At 44.8% G+C, this 19297-nt stretch overlaps 2 protein-coding genes across 3 annotated transcripts; one reads left to right on the top strand and one right to left on the bottom strand.

The window, feature by feature from the left end:
* Positions 1-748: 748 nt before the first annotated feature.
* znf341 (zinc finger protein 341) lies at positions 749-9043 on the bottom strand. Of its 2 annotated transcripts, none has more exons than XM_068732520.1 (16): positions 8979-9043; positions 8173-8283; positions 7427-7617; positions 6844-6993; positions 6281-6661; positions 6014-6197; positions 5593-5686; positions 5413-5503; positions 4304-4502; positions 3863-4113; positions 3569-3777; positions 3160-3256; positions 2920-3052; positions 2395-2506; positions 2099-2169; positions 749-1694 (listed from the first exon to the last, which is right to left on the bottom strand). In XM_068732520.1, exons 1-16 carry the CDS (start codon positions 9007-9009, stop codon positions 1081-1083), a joined length of 2919 nt encoding a protein of 972 aa, XP_068588621.1. In that variant the 5' UTR covers positions 9010-9043; the 3' UTR covers positions 749-1080. The 2 variants fall into 2 exon arrangements, with proteins under 2 accessions (XP_068588621.1, XP_068588620.1); XM_068732519.1 differs by having other exon boundaries at positions 5593-5683; positions 8979-9021.
* A 542-nt stretch (positions 9044-9585) lies between these two features.
* e2f1 (E2F transcription factor 1) lies at positions 9586-18108 on the top strand. The gene is made up of 7 exons (XM_068733170.1): positions 9586-10999; positions 11194-11293; positions 11939-12158; positions 12328-12480; positions 12610-12724; positions 12832-13114; positions 14147-18108. The coding sequence occupies exons 1-7, from the start codon at positions 10748-10750 to the stop codon at positions 14386-14388; spliced, it is 1365 nt and encodes a 454-aa protein (XP_068589271.1). The 5' UTR covers positions 9586-10747; the 3' UTR covers positions 14389-18108.
* The last annotated feature ends 1189 nt before the right edge of the window (positions 18109-19297 follow it).

Here is a 19297-nt window from a genome sequence, read left to right as displayed (position 1 = left end):
GCGACCTCCTGTTCCTGCCGCCAGGCCAGCATCCTGTTCCCCGGAGCCCCGACTCTGAAAGTCCGGTCCGCCTGAGCACCGGTGTCCGGAGCCCAGCCAGGAGTATTGTGTTTGACCAAGCCGTACATTTTCAATGTAATATTATTCTTCAGACTATTTAGTCTATTCTATACACGTTCACACTCGTAGGTTAGGTCTTCAACTGTATTTTGATATAATACATTCTTTGGCATAAATATAATATATATTACCTTTAAATAGCAATAACCCAGTTATTGCTCTACACTGTACTCACATGAAATCCCTACGTTGACTAGAACTTCACTTCTGTCAAAAGGAGGACTGACTTTTTTCTTTGTTGGATGAACAAAGTTTGTCTAACCCTAATAGGAATTAGACCTATAATGCATGTGTACAATATCAAACCACTAACATACACATAATAATAGAACACATTTAGGCTGTTTGCACGTCCAGCATTTGGTTATTTCATCATGTTTTCATTATTATTTACAAAACCTGGGTTATTCCAGCAGCTGGAATTGGTCCAGTGACATCACCTACATGATGGATGGTAGAATCCTTGGAAGTTTAAGAAATCACATGTAAACAAGGAAAGCTGAGGGAAAGTTGGTTCAGTAACAAACTGAGTGTCTGATCATCGTATCGGTTCAAGATATCGGAGGAAGGACTTTCACTCACAATGCCAGAACCTTTATATGGACACAAATAAACTTTGAGACACGGGTAACCTTAAAATAATTTACTCTTTGCTACATAGAATGAGAGAAAATGTTTCCGTTACTTTTGACATTATGACATTTGAAATAAACACTGTGGCTCATCTTGCGTAATAATTACACGGTACATGGAAATGGTCCACTGGTTATTTTTGGCAATATAGACACCAGGTAACAAACTGTAGGCCGACTTACTTTACAGTAAAAGCAGTGTGTGTAATTTAACGTTTTAATATAAAACAAATAATCATTTCCCAGACTTAAAACAAAACAAATGATGGATATCTTAGTTAGTCTGGTCCATGTCCGGGAAACGTCCCAACTGAGATCGAGCTTAAAACTACAAACATTGCTGCTGCAAACAGTTTTGGTCATTGCTCTGAATCTGATCCAGTACCATAACACCATGTTCCATCCCGTCATCCTCCTCATCCTCCTCCTCCTCATCATCATCGTCCTCCTCCTCATCCTCCTCCTCTTCCTCCTCCTGTCCTTCAATGCTGGTGATAGTCATTGCAGCCTGACAACCCTCGTCAGCCCTCCTCCCCTCTTCATCTTCATCCTCCTCCTCCTCCTCCTCCTCCTGCTGCTCGTGTGTTTCCAGCTGCTCTTGGCTGCCCTTTGAGCTGTGGTCATTCTCCTCGTCATCACCGCCCGGCATATTTTCTATTCTCAAGAAGCCGCTTCTTCTCCCGTCGTCCTCTCCGTCCTTCTCCTCTGCCGCTCCCTCCGCCTCGTCGTCTTCCTCCGCCTCTCTGGTCCCGCCTTCACTTCCCGCCCCGTTTCCTGCTGCAGGACATTTGTGATCTCTGTAGTAGCTCTGTCTGGTGAAGCCCTTGTTGCAGGTGGAGCATCTGAAGCGGTAGTTGTCTGTGTGGGACTGCTGATGCTCCAGCATGTGAGCCCTGCGGCTGAACGCCTTCTGACAAAAAAGACACTTGTAGGGTTTGATACCTGGAGGGAAGAGGAGTTCATGAGAATCAATTAAATAATGTCATTTTGATACTAATAAAGGGTTTACCTCGTTTCATTCATGTCTTATGCAAACATGTACTGTATGCAGCTTCTAACTTCTACACCTAAAGATGATATTTCTATCTCTTTATGTAATCTATTGGTCCTGCAGACATGATTTCTAGTCGTCTCAGGTATGACTACAAAAAAGTCGATCATCCAACAGCAATATTTCCACATCTGGGAGACCACCAATATGTAATGTATTCAATCTGATCACTCATTTTTGTACACATCAAGTGGGAAAGGAGGTTTTATTATTTCTACAACTTCACAACAATATCACAAGCAATGTCCCGTCATCTGTGTTCAGATGAGAGTGATTACTGGTGATATTCACTCACCAGAATGTGACAGGATGTGGGCCTTGAGTTTGTCTGGCCTGTTGAATTCTTTGGTGCAGCCCACATGTGTCCTGATGACAAACAAACAGACACATTGCATTAAATGAAATAACTTGTAAGACAGTCTAATAGAAAAGAATCAAAAGAACAAAAAGGACAGAAAAGCACAAATGAGGAGGAAAAGGAGAAGAAGGGTAGACGTAAAAGTTGAAAAGGCTTGAATGATGAAAAGCATTAAGGAGGAACGAGGGAAGTTAAATAAGCTGATAGGTCTCGTTTCCATCGGAGAGCCTCACCTAAACGGACACTTGTATTTCTTGAAGGGTTCATGGATGAGCATGTGTCGCTTCACTTTGTCCTTCCTGTTGAACGTCGCCTCACAGAGGGAGCATTTGTATGGCTTTTCACCTGGAAAACGGGATCAGCATCAAACTCTCCCCTTTACTTTCATGAATGACTTCTGAATGAAGCGATTTACAATCGGGGGGCGAATGTAACGGAAGTGCTTCCTCTGGCAAACGTCTCGCATTTGCACAGCCTTCCAACGCGTTCAGATGCTAACATTTTAGCCAGAGACACGTCAGTTAATCGGTAGTTTACTCTTTACGCATTATTCAGGTTTTATTGAGCACTTCCTTATTTTAACAATAGTTTATTCCTTCTGTCATCAATAGAGAACATACAGCAAGGAGACAGCAAGACTATCAACACATCAGCCCTCGGCTACAGAACACAACACAATGGACCCACGGCTTGGCTTACGGTCTTCATACAAACACGTGTCAGAGGGACAAAGAATGCTCTCTGAAAGTCTTTCAGACCTGAGTGAATGCGTGTGTGCAGTTTGAGGTAGTGCTCCGTCTTGAAGGCTTTCTTGCAGATCTGACACTTGAACCTCCCTCCGATGCCGTGAGTGGGGAGGTGGCGTCTGAAGTACCTCTCGCACGGGAAAACCTGACGGCCAGCAACAGAACGGATCAGACGCGGCGCCGGGGTCTTAGAATGTGACATGAAAAGGTAAAAAAAAGTCCAGAAGATATCAAGCATGGGAGACATCGTACCTTTTGACAGTGGGGGCAGGGAAAGTTGTGCGAGGCAGTCAATAGATGCTGCTCCAGTGCCTCCTGGGTAGAATATCGGCTTTGACACTTGACACACCTGAGGTGAAATGCAAGAATAAAAAAAAGGGGGGGGGGGGGGGGGGGGGGTTGTTAGGGATAAGAATGATGTACCAACCAACTTAACTTATAACCTTTTAAATTTAATCTTATATTCTGTTTTTAGGTTTATTTTGTAACATCTGCCTCTTGGGCCTCTTGGCTAACTCTGGCGCATTTACAGAAATGTTTTTATTAATGTGCACTGTCCCTTATCAAATAAACCAATACAAAAATATAAATAACTTTGAGACGCCAGCGTTCGTCCTTCTATTCTGCTATACTTCACTATACTGAGAGCGATGGCGCCGACCTGTAGATGCTGGTTTCCTTGCGTGTGCTCTGCTGCGGGCAGAAGCAGTGGGAGTACTGGTGGACTCCCAGCTCGAACAGCGAGGGGAACACCTTGCTGCAGAGGTGGCAGCGGTAGGTCAGCTGCTCCTGGTGCGTCCTGATGTGCTCCAGGAACTGATCCAACTTATGGAAGGTCTGGGAGCAGGACTTCAACACACACTTGTAAACCTGCGGGGTGAGTGAGCGTGGTTATTAAATCTTGCCGTGTAAGAAGTAAAAGAAGACAAAGAAGGAAGCGAACATATGGACTCACCTGCTCCCCTTTGTGCTGAGTCAGGTGAGACTTGAGCTGGAAGTAGGTCTTAAACTTGCTGGCGCAGAACTGGCACTGGTAGGAGCTGTCTATTACAACTATTTGTTTGGTCTGAGCTTGGCACTGCTGGTCCTGGTTGGACTGCACCTGCATCTGTCCCTGAGGATGGCCGTTCTGCGTGGCCTCCCCTCGGCCGCACTCCGGATCAGCCGGAGCCTCAGCCGCACTCTCCTCCAATTCCACCGGAGCTTCTGTAATCAGGCATAGTATCTCGCTGTAAGGGCTGCAGCTGTAAATCTGATCGGTAGCCGTCATTACTTTTATAATTAGATCCAGCAATCACGTAGGACACAAAGGCAGCATTTACTGCAGGCTAATGTATAGTTTTAACACGGTGAACCTAATAATCAGTATGTGTTCATCAACATAGAGAGATGTTACCTGTTTGAACTACCTCTTCCTCTGTGTGTGTTTGACAGTTCTGCTGCTGTGACTCCTCCTCCTCCTCTGGTTCACCTTGCTGCTGCTGCAGCAGCAGCTGCTGCTCCCCGCCCGCCTCCTCCTCATTGGACGACACTGGTACCACCTTTACTGTGATTGGTAATCTGGACACCGTGCTGGCCACACCCATAGGCCACACCTTTAAGATAAAGAGTTGTTGTTCTTACTGTGTTGTTGGCACTATGCTCATTCACATCTCATGAAAATAGTAATCAATTACGATACGTTTTACCATCATGGTAATTAACTGTTTTATGCTAAACCCTTCCCCCCCAGACAGTCATTGTCCAATCATAGCTCAGCAACGACAGGTCTGTCAACCTTTAGATTTCTCCAGGTGTACATGGAGTATACAGAGAGCTTTCAAAGCCGAAGATATAACAGAAAAAGTGTAAGGAATGGATTAAACATTGTGTTTGTGGCCTCTAACATACGCCGTAAACGTTAGCATTTTAGGCTAACTAGCTTGCGATACAGAAGTAGCAAAGCGTTACTTTCTAAGAGAGGCTTAAACGGCTTTAGCCCCACTTTTGTTTTATCACGATATTATGTATGTAGCCATCAAGTGAATATAGAACACGGTTCTCTTTTTAATCAGTCAGCTTGTGTGCTTGGCTGTGTTTTTAATCAACTCTTGGAGCTAACGTTAGCTTGATTAGCAAACTACCTAGACTTGATAAAATCGGCTAGAAACGAGCAGCCTGCATTTGTCCACCTCTGTTAAGGACATATTGTTTAAAACATGGCTATGAATTATGCAAGGTGAATCCGTCATTGTTGTAAACTGCATTTGTGCCGTGGCTAGAACAGAAAGCGTGACAGGTAAATAATGGGGGCGGGGCTTAGCGAACGGTCAATTGGTACATTTTTGGGCGAGCGTTGCCTAAATTCTTAGGAGGGTTGGTATTTGTTGGTAAGAATTTGTAAGTTTACGTTTAACCAGAATGTCATGCATATGGTATTTACCAAATTGTGATGACTTGTGAGGATGAGTTTGTCTGGGGGGGGGGTTACACACTAAAGAGGTATTATCACAAACTAATCAGAACCTTGTGTGTCTGCATGTGTTTCTTCACGTTGGACTTTTGGGCAAAAGCTCGGCCACAGACGATGCACTGAAACGGTTTCTCTCCTGTGTGACTGTAGAAAGAGAGAACAGGTTACTAGGAGGGAACGGAGAACCTTTCTTTCTGGGTGGAGGTCTATTTTTCAGATGGGTAGTAACTCACCTTCTAATGTGCTGCTGGAGATCGAAGTTTTTCGAGAAGATTTTGTCGCAGAAATTACACTTCAGCTTTGGAACTTTTCCTTTCAGCTGCTCTGCTAAAGGAGTGAAATTGAGTGAATTAATATTTATCTTACGATCATCTTTGTACATTTCATATTCATGGTCATTAGGTAGTCATGAACAGTTTCGTTAATCAATTAATACTTTTTTTTTTTTTTTTTTAACTCATTTAACAATAGTAATATGCATGAATGTGTGGAAGCTGTGACTGCAGTAGCAGTAGTAGTATTTATAATGTATTAGATCTAATCTAAATGTTTCAAATCATTTTTCTTCATGACATTTTTTTTTGTTTTTGTAAATAATATTCGGTCCAAAACTTCCTTTCAGAAAAGTCAAACTTGCGACTTCCCCTCACACACCTGTGGCTCCATCCGAGCTTTTTTTGCTGCTCCTGGACCGTTTGGGGATGATGACCTTTTCGAAGTCGCCCAGCTCCGTCAGGTTGGTGGTGATGCTGCAGGTCTTTGTTTTGGCGCCCTGCTTCCCGGGGCTGTAGACGGGAGGGGTCGTGTACGGCTGGCTCTCCACGCACTGACTTGGCACCTGAGGGAGACGCAACGGGCTCAGCGCTTCGTCTTCGAACCAGAAAGTCTGGAATTAAGTGGCGCAAAAAGTTTTCTACTCACTTGTACAGGATGGAAAGGCTGCAGGCCGAGGGTGTGGATCTCTGAGCCACCGCCCCCACCCATATGGGGCAGTGCGCTGTAGACCTGGACCACTGAGTTGCTGTGACTCGCTGGGACCTGCGAGGAGAGCGGCTGCTGGGCGGGCTGTCCAGCTGGCAGGGGGTGGGCCGGTGTTTGCCCGGGGGGCAGGGGGAGGGAGGAATGCTGCTGCTGCTGCTGTTGCTGTTGCTGTTGCTGTTGCTGCTGTTGCTGTTGCTGCTGTTGTTGTTGTTGCTGTTGCTGTTGCTGTTGCTGTTGCTGGTGATGGTGATGATGATGGTGATGGTGGTGGTGGTGATGCTGCAGGTATGATACACCAGCTGCATGCATGCTCAGGTTACTCTGCAATACAGCAAGGGAAGCACATAGATTAGATAATAGTGCAGCAAAAGATATACGTACATATTCTATGTATATTGTACAAAATGGACATTTTCAGCTGTCGGGAACTTGCTCTGCATCGCCTCACACGTTTGGTCATTTTAGTGGCTTCAAATGGAACGTGTCACGTTGCGCCGTATTACCTGCACAGGCGTCTGCATGGCGGCCATAGGCTGGTCGATGGAGGTGAAGGCTGAGATAGCCGACATGAGGACATCGTCGCTGACCAGCACGTTGCCCTGGACCAGAGTGTGTGTCAGAGGGGAGGGGGGCACTGTGATGTAGGTGGATACCTGATGTGTAAGTGGGGGAGTGTTACGCAAACAGGAGAGTAATAGGAACACACACAAGTGAGAAAGCACGCATGTTGGTGTAGAAATGTATGGTTCTTACCAATTTGCTAAATACTGTCATCTGAGTGGGGAATGATAAATATTTGTCGTAGCACAATTAATGTTACTGTATGGTTTTAGCAATGTGTCGAGTAATTCTTCTTTTTTCTTCTAACAGTCCTGCTCTCACTGCTTTATGTAAATTCAAACATATTTCTAAGATGCCTTCCTCCTTTGTCTCCACATACGCATTCATCTATGTCAGGTTACTGAACGTTTACAGTTAAACTAACAACATATGACTTTACCTATACTGATTCCCCATTAAGTTGACGTTGCTCAAACTCACTTTTATCAATCACCCACATTAAAACACCCTCACTACCCTCCTCACCTGTCTGTTGGCCGGGGTCTGTGGTCCAGAGCTGATCGAGGGGACCGGTGTGTAGGCGTTGGTGGAGGCCAAGGACACTGTGGACAGGGAGGGGACGCTGGACTGGCACTGCTCCCTCTTGTGCGTCATGAAGGCCGGCAGAGAATTGAACTGTTTCTTACACTTCCCACACAGGAACACGTCCTCGTCGTCTGTACGGAGGACAAATACAAGAACGTTTGAGGAATGCTGAGGCGATAATCTCCAGCATGTCATCATCTGGATCAGGAAAAAAAAAAAAAAGCCTCAATGACTACTGCATCATCAAAGCGAGGCAGCGTAGAAACAACACAGCCAGGATCACTCTCTAATATTGCCGCTCATCCGGGACCAGTTTGCCTTGTGAGACCCGTACCAGGATCTGATACCCCCCCAACTGCAGCACAGCTCCCATGGTCACACGGGAGAACCAAACTCTTCCGCCACAACCAAGCTCAATTATGAAGGGATTGTTCTATACATTAGTAGCAACATTTTTTATATGTGACACAAACCCTTAAGTTGCAATGCCATAACATCAGGGAGATAAAGGTAAGCGCTGTAAGTGAACAAGTATTAATTGCCGCATGTGACTAGCCGAGTAAATAAATGAATCCAAATATAAGTGTATAAAAAAAAATAATCCTTTTATTTTTTTGTATTCTTCATTCTATAGTTGTCTGTTTGGTTTGAACTCAGCTGTCATTTGCTGTATCTGCTGTACATACCCATCGACTGTATAGCGGACGTCCCGGAGACGTTCTGATTGTTCGGGTCAGGAACTCCACCTTGGCCGTCCAGCAGAGACTGGACCGCCAACACTGTCTGGTTGTCCATGCCTGAGGAGGAAGAGGAGGGTGGAGAATCACGTAAAAGGTCCCATGCTGCACAAAAAAAGCTCCATTGTATTCTAGATACGTAATGCTGTGAAAATATGAAGATGGAAGGGAAGACTTGTGTCTTGTTAATGTACATGTTTCAACAGTCTGGTTCTGATATAACATGAAAGAATAGTGCATGCTTTAAATCAAGAGGAGCATCTTTATGTTGTGTTTCCTTATTGACCTTATGATGTCTTTAAGGAAACACAGATCTAATAATAATAATAAATACTTCAGCAAACTAATATGGGTCGCTATAAAATCATTATCGACTAACACAGTCACAGTATTAGCCCTGATAGAAGGCCTACTATAGCAACAATACAGTGTCATCAAAAAGGCCTCCTGCAAAAATGTCAAATGCAGTCTGATTAAGAAGAGGGGAACACGTCATTGTATCGCGTGGGTGCAGTATAATTAAAACGACTCACTGTCGGAAGTTGTCTGAGCAACAATAAATCGGTGTGTTTGTTTACAGTCAGTCACTCCCCCTCTGGGATGTTTGCATTGTTGTAACTAAACTAGACGCATTCATATCGTTTTAAAGTCACTTGCATTCACATCGAAACGCTCCTGTTGTATTGGCGTTGTTTAAAACGCACTCACGTTTCATTCTAGCTGTAATTACGTGGTTATTAACAAATTATGCCTACCTTCAAGCACTTCAAATATTGCTTGCGCCATCTTGCAGCTCCTCTTTCTGCGCGATAGACGCTCGACTAGCAGGGGCTGCCTGTTGAGGTGCGCTCCCCTCGATCACAGGAAACACTCAAAGACGAAGTATTTGGAGGCAAACGTTTTCCTAATAAATGTTCCCAAAGGACAGACGGGGGTTTAGGACATATGTACCGGCAGCAGGTAGAGCTTGTTTGTTTGTCTGAGGCCATCAAGACATCACGGTTTCAGGTTTTTGCGTCACTCCAAATAACATTTTCTCACGTATCACTAAAATAGGGCGTGACACACTTGAGTTTTGAGTAATGTCACGCGCAATAGTGTTATTGGGAAACATTTTACGCGATATGGAGTGTTAGTAATGCTGCGTTAAGATAACAAAACTAACGTCACGGTAGTACGTTTTTTTTCGTGGGACTTGAACGCACCTTCGTATCGATGAATCTCCGCTCGATAAAATGACGGACAACAGTTTCCACCAATCAGAGAGCGTCTGTCCCGCCCCACGGAAAGTGCTGCTTTTAGACCAATGGTAACCGTCGCATTGAAGCACGTGCCGGTTTCGCGGCAAAAAAGATTTCGCGCGAAAACTGTCCCAGTCTTGTTTCGATGTAGATCAGCTGGGACAATAACAACAATAACAGCCGTTAACGGGGTCGGAACGGCGCTTTTATAAATGGACCGTGCCCGGTGTGAGCAACCGACGGACCGGCGGCTGCTGTTTTAAAGAAACGCTTTTATTTCACCGGTTTATTCCTTACATTTCCAGTTTTGTCAGACTGCTTCCTGCGTGCCCCAACAAAACGAGGGGGATAAAGAATTTCGGCTAATAACTCAGCTAGCATGCTAATCCGCCCTATATTTTCACATGTAACGATATCGCGTTATACTCCGCTGAGCTAACTGTCGCTTCATCACGTGTACTCCCAAAAATGCGTTTGGACTTCTGTTGATGTGTTTTGCTTCGCAGATATTTTATTTCGATAGCTCACTCCTGGAATGCTGCTATAAAGTTGTAATAGCCATTTAACAGACCCCCGTCTGAGGCGTAACGATACGTTATAATGTTGTATTGACTTAAACAGCTAGTTTGGCGGCTTGTTTGTTAACTTGTGTCGGCCTTTGTTGTGAGGACACGAGCTAGCCGTGTTAGCAGGGCTGGTCGCTGTGTTAAGGGCAGTGTGGCCAGGCCTCGCGGCTGTACTGTCACGTTACTGACAGGGGAGATGAAAACAAAAGATTAGCTTGCTAGCTCGCTAACCCGCAGCGTTTACTGCAGCCACGGCCGAGTTCGCGACTCTTTCTTTGCTAACGTACCAGCGGCTGAGCCCCGAGGCTCCGAGCTGGGATGTTTTGGTGTTTAGCAATAGTCTTTTATTTGCCAAATTTCCTGTTTGGCAGAACATCCTGTGCTGCCGTTTCACCACCAGCCCAATATTGTTTTTTCAGCAGTTAGCTTCCAATAGGTTCATCATTTACATTTAAGTGATATTGTTGTTTTATAATGCATTTTTATTTTTTATTTTATTTTATAAGCAATAAGATGGACAATAGGGAAAGGGTCACTTTTTAAAGAAATGTCCAAGCTGCCTGTAAACGCCTGCGAGCAAACTTTCAAAAGGTTTCATCATTGTTCCTTAAATTCACGGACTTCAGCAAATCCAAGTGGGTGTTGATACTTAAACTGCAGCGCCTCAGCTCGCCCCTGAAGTCCAGTGAAGGGGGTTACCCCCGGTGACCCACCGCAATGTCAGAGACTCTGATAACAGGGCAGACATCGGAGGATCTGTTGGCTGACTTTGAGACTCTGCTGAACTCTGGGAGCATCGACCTGAGCGAGAACCACCAGATAGTGATCATCACCAGCCCCGGCGATGAGGGACTCCACCCGGCCGCCGTCCCCACCAGCACGGGGGAGATCCTGCTGTTCGCCACGCCGCAGGGCCCAGCCGACGTGGGGGTCCAGGACAAGAGACGACCAGCTCTGGGGAGACCTCCGGTAAGGAGAGAGAGAGAGGGGGGGGGGGCGGGGACGAGGAGATGTGCTTCAATATATGATGTTGAACGTGCTTCTGCACACATGACAAAGCTGTAGAAGTCCATCCACCCGTTGCTCCAAGACATTCTGCTTTCACTTCCCTGTTCTTAATACTAGCAATTGCATCATCATTACACCCATTCGTATCTCTTCAGGTAAAGAGGAAGTTGGACCTGGACAGTGACCATCAGTACGTCAGCACAACTCGACCGACCATAGGACAAGCACCACCCTCCACGCCTGCTCCTCCCAGAGGTACACACACACACACACACACACACACACACACACACACTTTCAGCTTGATCCACTGATTTTTTCAGAAGCAATACGTCAGCTGCACGTGAGCACTACATCCATTCAATCCATAGAAACTCTGACCTTTGCTACTGTCGTCATTGTCCTAAAAAACAAAGCCGGCCCGTCTTTGTCTTCACCAGGCTGACTAGTATCAGAAATGCTCAGAACTACTGGTCCGTTCCAGTGACAAAAGATTCGTACAGGAAGAACACGGCGGTTATTTAAAAATCAGTCGTTGTGGTTCAAAACATATGGTGGCTCATGGGGGTCACGCTTCACTACATGCAAGACAAACAAAGCAGAACATCTATGTGGAGTGTTAAAGGGTCACATGTTTGTAGTTCTTAATTGACTAAACACTTGTTGTAGTCATTGTATTTTCACTATAAATTCATGTCTCGTATGTCTTCCTGAAATGGGATAAAAACAAGGTATAATGTTAGAAGAATAATAACTGTATTAACATCCTATAATGGAGTTAATTCCTTGGACGTTTAGTGTGAAATAGAAAACTGTAAAGGCTTTAAAAAAAAGTATGTTGTGGTTGAAAGCAGATTTTTTTTATTTTTTTTAACCGCCGTCTGCTCCCTTTCTTTCCAGTTCCCCGAACCACGACGGAGAAGTCCCGCTACGACACCTCCTTGAACCTGACCACCAAGCGCTTTCTGAACCTGTTGTCCCAGTCGGCTGACGGCGTGGTGGACCTGAACTGGGCCTCGCAGGTCTTGGACGTCCAGAAGAGACGCATTTATGACATCACCAATGTGCTGGAGGGAATTCAGCTCATCTCCAAGAAGTCCAAGAACAACATCCAATGGCTGTGAGTGTGAATAGAGAACACGACTACATCGAACTGGTGTTTGAAACATAAACACTGAAACACTACAAGCGCAAATACAAGCATGTAAAAAAAAAAAAAAAAAGTGGAGTCCATAAACGTCTTCTTTCCCCCCCCTCTCTTAATATCTACCTGCTGTCTTCCTCTGCAGTGGTAATCGAGTTGACGCGGCGTTGGTTTCCCGCCATAAGGAGTTGCAGCGAGAGGTGTGTGACCTCACAGACGCTGAGGAGCAGCTGGACGAGCTCATATCCAAATGCAACCTGCAGCTCCGACTGCTCACAGAGGACCCGCAGAACAAGAAATATCCTTTCGACCACTTTAAGTGACTATTTAAATTTAGCAAGCGAAGTGTTTTTGCGTTGCAGTCTTGGAATGACCCCCCCTCCCCCCATGCTGCTGTATTGTATTCCTTCACCGTTGTGTTCATCACGCTGGGCTACGTCCGCTGCCAGGACTTAAAGAAGTCCTTCGATTCCCCGGACCAGCTGGTCATGGTGATCAGAGCTCCACCAGAGACTCAGATGCAAGTTTCAGAACCCAGCAAGGTAACGGGCCTTGGAATGTTTTGAGGCATGTTTTTAAAGGGCCTCAGGATTTCTACGAATGCAAAAAAAACCAACAAAAAAACCAACGCCTTCTCTTCGTCTCTCAGGGTTACCAGGTGTCGCTGAAGAGCACACGTGGTCCGATCGACGTCTTCCTCTGTCCAGAGGACAGCTCCGGCGTCTGCAGCCCCGTGACAGGAAGCAGTCCCTCCAAGCCCGATGCCGACCCATCCCTGGTCCCGCCTCCCACACAACCCACAGACCAGTCGCAAGCCAGAGCCTCTACAGCGTTGCCAGACGAGGGGTCGTTGTCGCCAGCGTCCACGTCGTCCACGGTGACGGCAGCCTCCCAGCAGGACCCCTCATCGCTGGGGTTAGGTGGCGACGCAGGTGAGTGTTCACGCTTCTCAGTAAATGAATGTTCATTTATTGAATTTACTGAAAGTCTTGAGCGGTAGCTGTAAAAAAAAAAAGTGTCGTTTTCATGGAGGGCTTGAATTCAGGTCCGTTGGTGGAAAAGTATCAATAGAAACCGCTCAAGTCACTCTGCTGCTTAACACCCTGAAAACAGGAAAGTGTTGAGAGTCGAGAATCTACCACAAGGTTGGCGGTTCGATTCCCGGCTCCTACTGTCTGCATGTAGGAGTAGCCTTGATCGAGGTCCTTGATCGACATCCTTAACCTCAAATTGTTCCCAGGGTCCTAAAACGCATAGGCTGGGCTAAATGCAGAGGTCAAATTTCATGTATGTACCTATATGAATACTTTAATAATGTTTACATTCCATAGTCCACTCAACCCCAGATGGGTTCAGGTGCAGGCCAACAAAAACATTGTAAACATTAGCACACGGTGTTGGTCATGTACAAGTTGGTGGTTGAACATTTGGGATGAAGCATCGCGCTGTGGAGTGTGTATTAAGAAGGGGAAGCTAGTTAGCCTAGCACGCTAACCCCAGCGCTGATTCCTACGCTACGTTATTTTCAGCGTTGTGCGCAACTTTTTTTTTTTTTTTTTTTTTTTCATGGGTTTAGTTGTTTTGATTTTCAAAGTCACTTTCAGCAACAGGTTTCCCGGTCACCTCAGCACTTCACAAGTGATTCACGTCACAAAAAGGCAGGCGTGACGTAACGAAGGGCGTGTTGAAGCCACGGAGCAGGAAAGCCACAGGCCGTGAACAATGGTTGCTTTTAATTTAAGTTTCTCAGGAATGCGTACCTGGGAACTGCTGCACCTTGAATGGCATGCGGCCGTTGTTTACATTATCAACTCCACCTGAGCTTCTCCTGCTGGGACTTGTCGAATTGCGTTGCGTACAAACATAAAATGCTCGATGCTCGTTCTGTGTGTGGTTGATTAGTTATTGATCAAACAAACGTTACTGTGATTCCAGTATTATTAATATTTCACTTTCTGCAACAGAATCGCTCCTGGGAGGCGACCCGTTCTCCGGTTTGGGAGACATGCCCGATTTCGACCTCTCGCCCCTCTCCTCCTCGGACTTCCTGAATGCGGATGGCATTCCTCTCCCGCTGGACGGTTTCATCAACCTGTCCCCCCCCCACAGTCACGACTACCACTTTGGACTGGAGGACCACGAAGGCATCAGTGAACTGTTCGACTGTGACTTTGGCGACCTGTCGCAGGTTTTGGGGGACGATTAGCTGCAGGAGGAGCGCGTAGGACTCGTCCTCAGTTCCCCGGGGCTTCCAGAAGAGGGCTGGACATCGACATTTTAAGGGCAAATATCTGTCGAAAATCCAAACTTAATGTTTTAATTGTGGGGGGAAAATGATTTTGCGTGTCATCCTCAAAATACCACCTTAATTCCAAAATCTGTTCTCCAAATTGTACAGCACATTATCATCCCTTATCTTTGGCCATTTAAACTCTAGGCAAAGACTTTAGCTTTAGTATAGCTATTTAAATTATTTATATGAATGTTATTTTGATAACTTGTATGTGCGTTGTCTTATGTTTTTTGTCGTCGTTCTTGATGATCTTTAATCCAGGTGGATTGTGCAGGTGTCTGTGTGTGGAGTGTGGACTCGTAGGGCTGGTTTCCTTCACACAGATCGGTGAACATCCGATTCACGCGGCTGGTTTTTCTCATCTCGGTCTGAAGGGGAGAAGTTTGCGTCCCGCCGCCGAAGCTGGTTTGGTGAAACCAGCGTTTTTGAGACGGGAAGTTTCAGTGCGGGCTGTTCCCAAAGCGTCTTGTAGCTGAGGTGCAGTTTCACATCAATACGTTTTTGTTTTCTACCCCACAATTGTAAGAGGCCATTACAAGCACAAACGTTTCTCCATTGATAATTAGTTTTATCTCAAACACTGGAATCCTGACAGACTGGTTTCTGCGACGTCTCTGAAGGTCACTGAAGGTGTCACTTCCCCAACCTGATGACCGGCGTTGCTTCTGTTCCACAGGCTCCTGGAGTGGATTCATGTGACGAATAGCTGAAGGTTCATTTTTGAATTTCCCTCCAAAAACCCCCACTGACGGATGTTTTTACGGGGCTGTATATATTTATCGGAGTTCCGTGGACTGAGGCGGTGGAGCTTCAAATAAATGGTAACCTGAAGGGTTTACCGTGACTTTTTCAATATTCATGTTTTTTATTTTTTTTCTTTCTTCAAAAGACGCATTTCCTCCGGTCGTCTGGAGAAGAAGTCTCGTTTCCCCGAGTGGTGCCTCGAAAGCCATTTTTTTAGAGACTCCACGGTGAGACTAGTGATGTGGTTTGAAGGAAAAGGTCCAGATAGGTTTTGTTGGTGTGATGATAGTCTGCTGCAGTTATACTAGTGATTAAGGACCAACGCGGGATGTGTTGTTCTCTGTTAGTTAGCTCGGCGTTTAGCCATAGTCTCAGGTGTTCAGAGAGGAGCGGAGTCTTAAACCAAGGTGTGTGTGTGAGAGAGAGAGAGAGAGAGAGAGAGAGAAACCGCTTTAGATGCATTTTGTTGTGTAGGTTGATGATGTAGGTTTTGTGCAGGTTTAGAAAATTCTTGAAGAAAGTGCGTTTTTTGTTGTTGTGTTTGTTGTTGTTATTTTAGGGTCAAAGTGAGAGAAGTTCACCGGATGCCTGCAGACTAATGCTCCCGTAAAACCACCCGGCTGTTATCGGCATGTGGTGTCCCCGAGCCCTGGCGCACAGTTAAAGGACCTCGATGGATCCTCGCACACCGTACAATCTTCAATGCATGTTTTTCTAAAAAAAAAAGAAGAAAAAAAGAAAAGGAAAAAAAATTTATTCCGTCTGGTTTGTTCATCGCTCCTTGTGAATCAAAGCACAGCTGCGCCTTTGCTTTTACTCCGTCTAGTCGGCGTAGAGCAGCGGCGAGGGGCTGAGGTGGAGGTGATGGACTCTGGAGAGGAGTTATTTGTTCAGCATATGCACTTCAGACCAGTTCAGAGAGTTACTGTTCATGCCTTAAATCAACCACCTGTAGCTGGGACACATCGTATCTCAGCCCACAGAAGGGTCGATTCCTGCTTGTTTGTCTACGATGATGAGGCTACGTCTCGACGGACGGTACTTCCACGTGCATCGAATTTTTTTTTTCATCTGAAACGAGAAGCGTTTTCACGTCATGCACTCGAGAGGTGGAGGAACTGCTCGGCGTCACGCGTCGTCATAGCTAGAAATGTCTGCGTCAAACTTTATTGCTCGTTCTAAGTTATGTAAGTTAAAATGTTTGTTTGTTTGGTTGTTTTTTTTGCATTCCTGAAGTATTGAGGTTTGATATGCGTGTGGGTGCATGTAATTGTTTTTGTTGAATTTCATATTTATTTAAAAAAAAAAAAAAAAAAAGAGTGTCAGAGGGGGTTGATAGAAAAAATGGTACAGAATTTTACATTTATTGTCTGGCAGGGAGCGACTTCACACCCATATGTTTATTTGGGGAATCATGAATTGATAAATGTGTCCTTTAGAAGTGTTTTGTTTGTAAATGAACGTCTCATCAGTAGCACCTTTTTTATATTTTGCAATGTTTTTTGTTCCTTCTTAGAGAATCCATTCTTACCCGTTGTGCATGCGCAACCTTCACGTTGGCTAGTGATGCATACTTCAGGACTACAGTTTGCCGTTTTCACCGAACTGTCCATAACTTCATAATTCTTCATTCCTTCTGTCACGTCGGTTTCGACGGTGGAGATCTCCGTGTTGCAGGCAGCATGGCTGATCTGAGGTTGTGCATGTGGGGAACACCTTCTAGCTCCAGTCATCTTTTACTTCCTCTATTGTCAGTGGAAACCGTCAAACCCAGCGCAGAATACCCGCTTCTGAGGAAATGTTCAGCCGACAGGTGTCCCGGGCCTCTAAGACGGAATCCGTCTCTTGTAACCCTCGGAATGTGTCGTACGTTTGGTCTTTCTCTGCGTTTTAACTTCTATCGGCAGCTGAACCGATCGACGGCGGTTCGTGTCGGCGGTTCGTGTCGTGTTTCTGTTCTCTGCGGGACAAATGCATCGCCTTGTCGAGGTAAAACTATAATTATTAATGAAAACTGAAATCAGGATTTTGTTTGTGTGTGCGTGGACGTGTTGAAAGAATGCAATGTTTTCAGGTGTTTTGTGTCTTTTTGTTTAAAAAAAAAAAAAAAAAAGTTAAGATTTGCACCAGGGTTGAAATCAAATCACTTTCACTTCAAAACAACAAACTGGGAATGAAAGCATGTATAATTTTCAGAAATAAGTCAGGGCTCCTTATAAAATGTTATTTGATCAAAGCTACACAACATTAACAATATTGCGACGTACGATAACTTACGAAAAGTTCTTCTTCTCTTTTGGCGTTCTACGAATGTTCGGCAATGTTTCCTTTTGTTTTACAAAATCAACTAAGCTTCACAGGAAACAACTTGGTCCGGTTTAGGTAACAAATAAGAAGTGACAAACAAATCAATGTTGACTTTTGGTTTCACACGGGACAGGAACAGCGGCCTCCGGGGTGAAAGTCTGATTGTTTTAGGATCCGACCTCCTCTCTATGCAGACGATGACACTCTTTATACTTCCTGGTTCGTGATTAAGGGGGTTACATGTATCCATAACTGACATAACTGTCATGCGTTGAAGTCACTGCTGGATGTAAAAAGGTTTGCAATCAGCTGACGAACGCTGTCGACTTTCTGTGGTTGAACAGAAGGAAAGTGAGTCGACTCCAACCCTGTTTCAGTCGCTGTTCAAAGTGCTTTTAAGGGAAACTATCTTATCCAGCAATTTAACAATCATTCAGTTTTGTTTTTGTTTTTTTTGAATTTTTTTTTTTACAATTGTGACGCTACATAGTGGGTAAAAAAACAGCAACACGGATTTGTACTTGTGAATTATTAATGGGCCCTGATATGCCCTTTTGTATCATATTTTCTTTGACAAAAATTAAAAAACTATTTTGATTTGACTTATTTGCGCCACATCTTGTCTTTCCGCTGCACAAAAGAGAATCTAACCCCAAAAAACATAATATCCCATTTAATCATTCATGTTCATTTGTCACAACTTCAGAACGTTGATTGTAATTAAACACCGTGACAGACATTCACACAGCGGTGTGCCACACCTGTAAGCAATGTGAACACAAAATGTTTTTTTTACGGCTCAATTTAATTTAATAGTCTGTAAAGGAAGCACCAGGCTGTAGGAAGAAACGCTGGAGTGTGTTCATAGTGAGCTTACTGACGTCAGTCACATTGAACACGTCGTCTTTGCTGCTCCTCATTCCTGCAGTTAGTCTCAATACTGTTTCATTACGCAAACAAGTTATGTATTTGTGTAAATTTCCTACATGTTATTTCATAGTTATCATTATTGGAAAAATAAATGAGGGCTCAGGCTGAGGTATTCACTGCCAGAAGTAACCAGAAAAAAAGCACATTTAGATGTCAATGACTCATCCATCATTATTCATCACGTACACGTAAATACCTTCTCACCTCTGCAGCTAGAGGGAGCCCTTCACCAAACACAGCGCAGAGAGAGCCAGTCAGTGGGCATCATGGAGCAAACAGTTGACCTCACGCAGAGGCTGTAGTCAATACAAGGCCGTTTTTGGATTGATTTACATGGTGCAGAAGTTTCTGTTACAGCCACTGTATATTTTTTGGGGTTATATCATAGAGCTAGCTTTGGCAACTAATTCCTAAGTAATTCAAATCTCGTTCTGTTCAGTGAGGTGAATGTTGTACTTCCAGTCACCTTTTAAAAACCTTAAACGATATGTTACATTTTAATTGGTTAATCAATACGATACCTGTTTTCAGCTGTCTGCATGAAATTTCAAACATTTACATATTTCCCAAAGTCCCAGAGTCCACCCTTCACATGCTGGTGCTCTCCAGTTCACAATAGTGTATTCATAATTGTTAAAAAGATTGTTGCAGGGGTTTGACCCGCAGCTTTGGACTATGTGTGCAGAAGATAAGACAACAATGTTAAGAATGTGGAAAGCCTCAAGGTGAGAGTGAGAGTGAGAGTGTTCATCATAGTGTAGGTGGATCTTAGGTGTCACTGGCCACATCTTTCCAGAGAAAGGTGTGAATGGTGTGTTTCCTGATAAATGGGTGTGGCCCA

This window comes from Cebidichthys violaceus, unplaced genomic scaffold, assembly GCF_023349555.1.
Source record: "Cebidichthys violaceus isolate CVI_PGR_0920_01 unplaced genomic scaffold, fCebVio1.0.p SCAF_6, whole genome shotgun sequence".
Taxonomy (NCBI): domain Eukaryota; kingdom Metazoa; phylum Chordata; class Actinopteri; order Perciformes; family Stichaeidae; genus Cebidichthys; species Cebidichthys violaceus.
The sequence above is the reverse complement of the archived record's forward strand: the minus strand, read 5'-3'. Positions and strand labels throughout refer to the sequence as shown.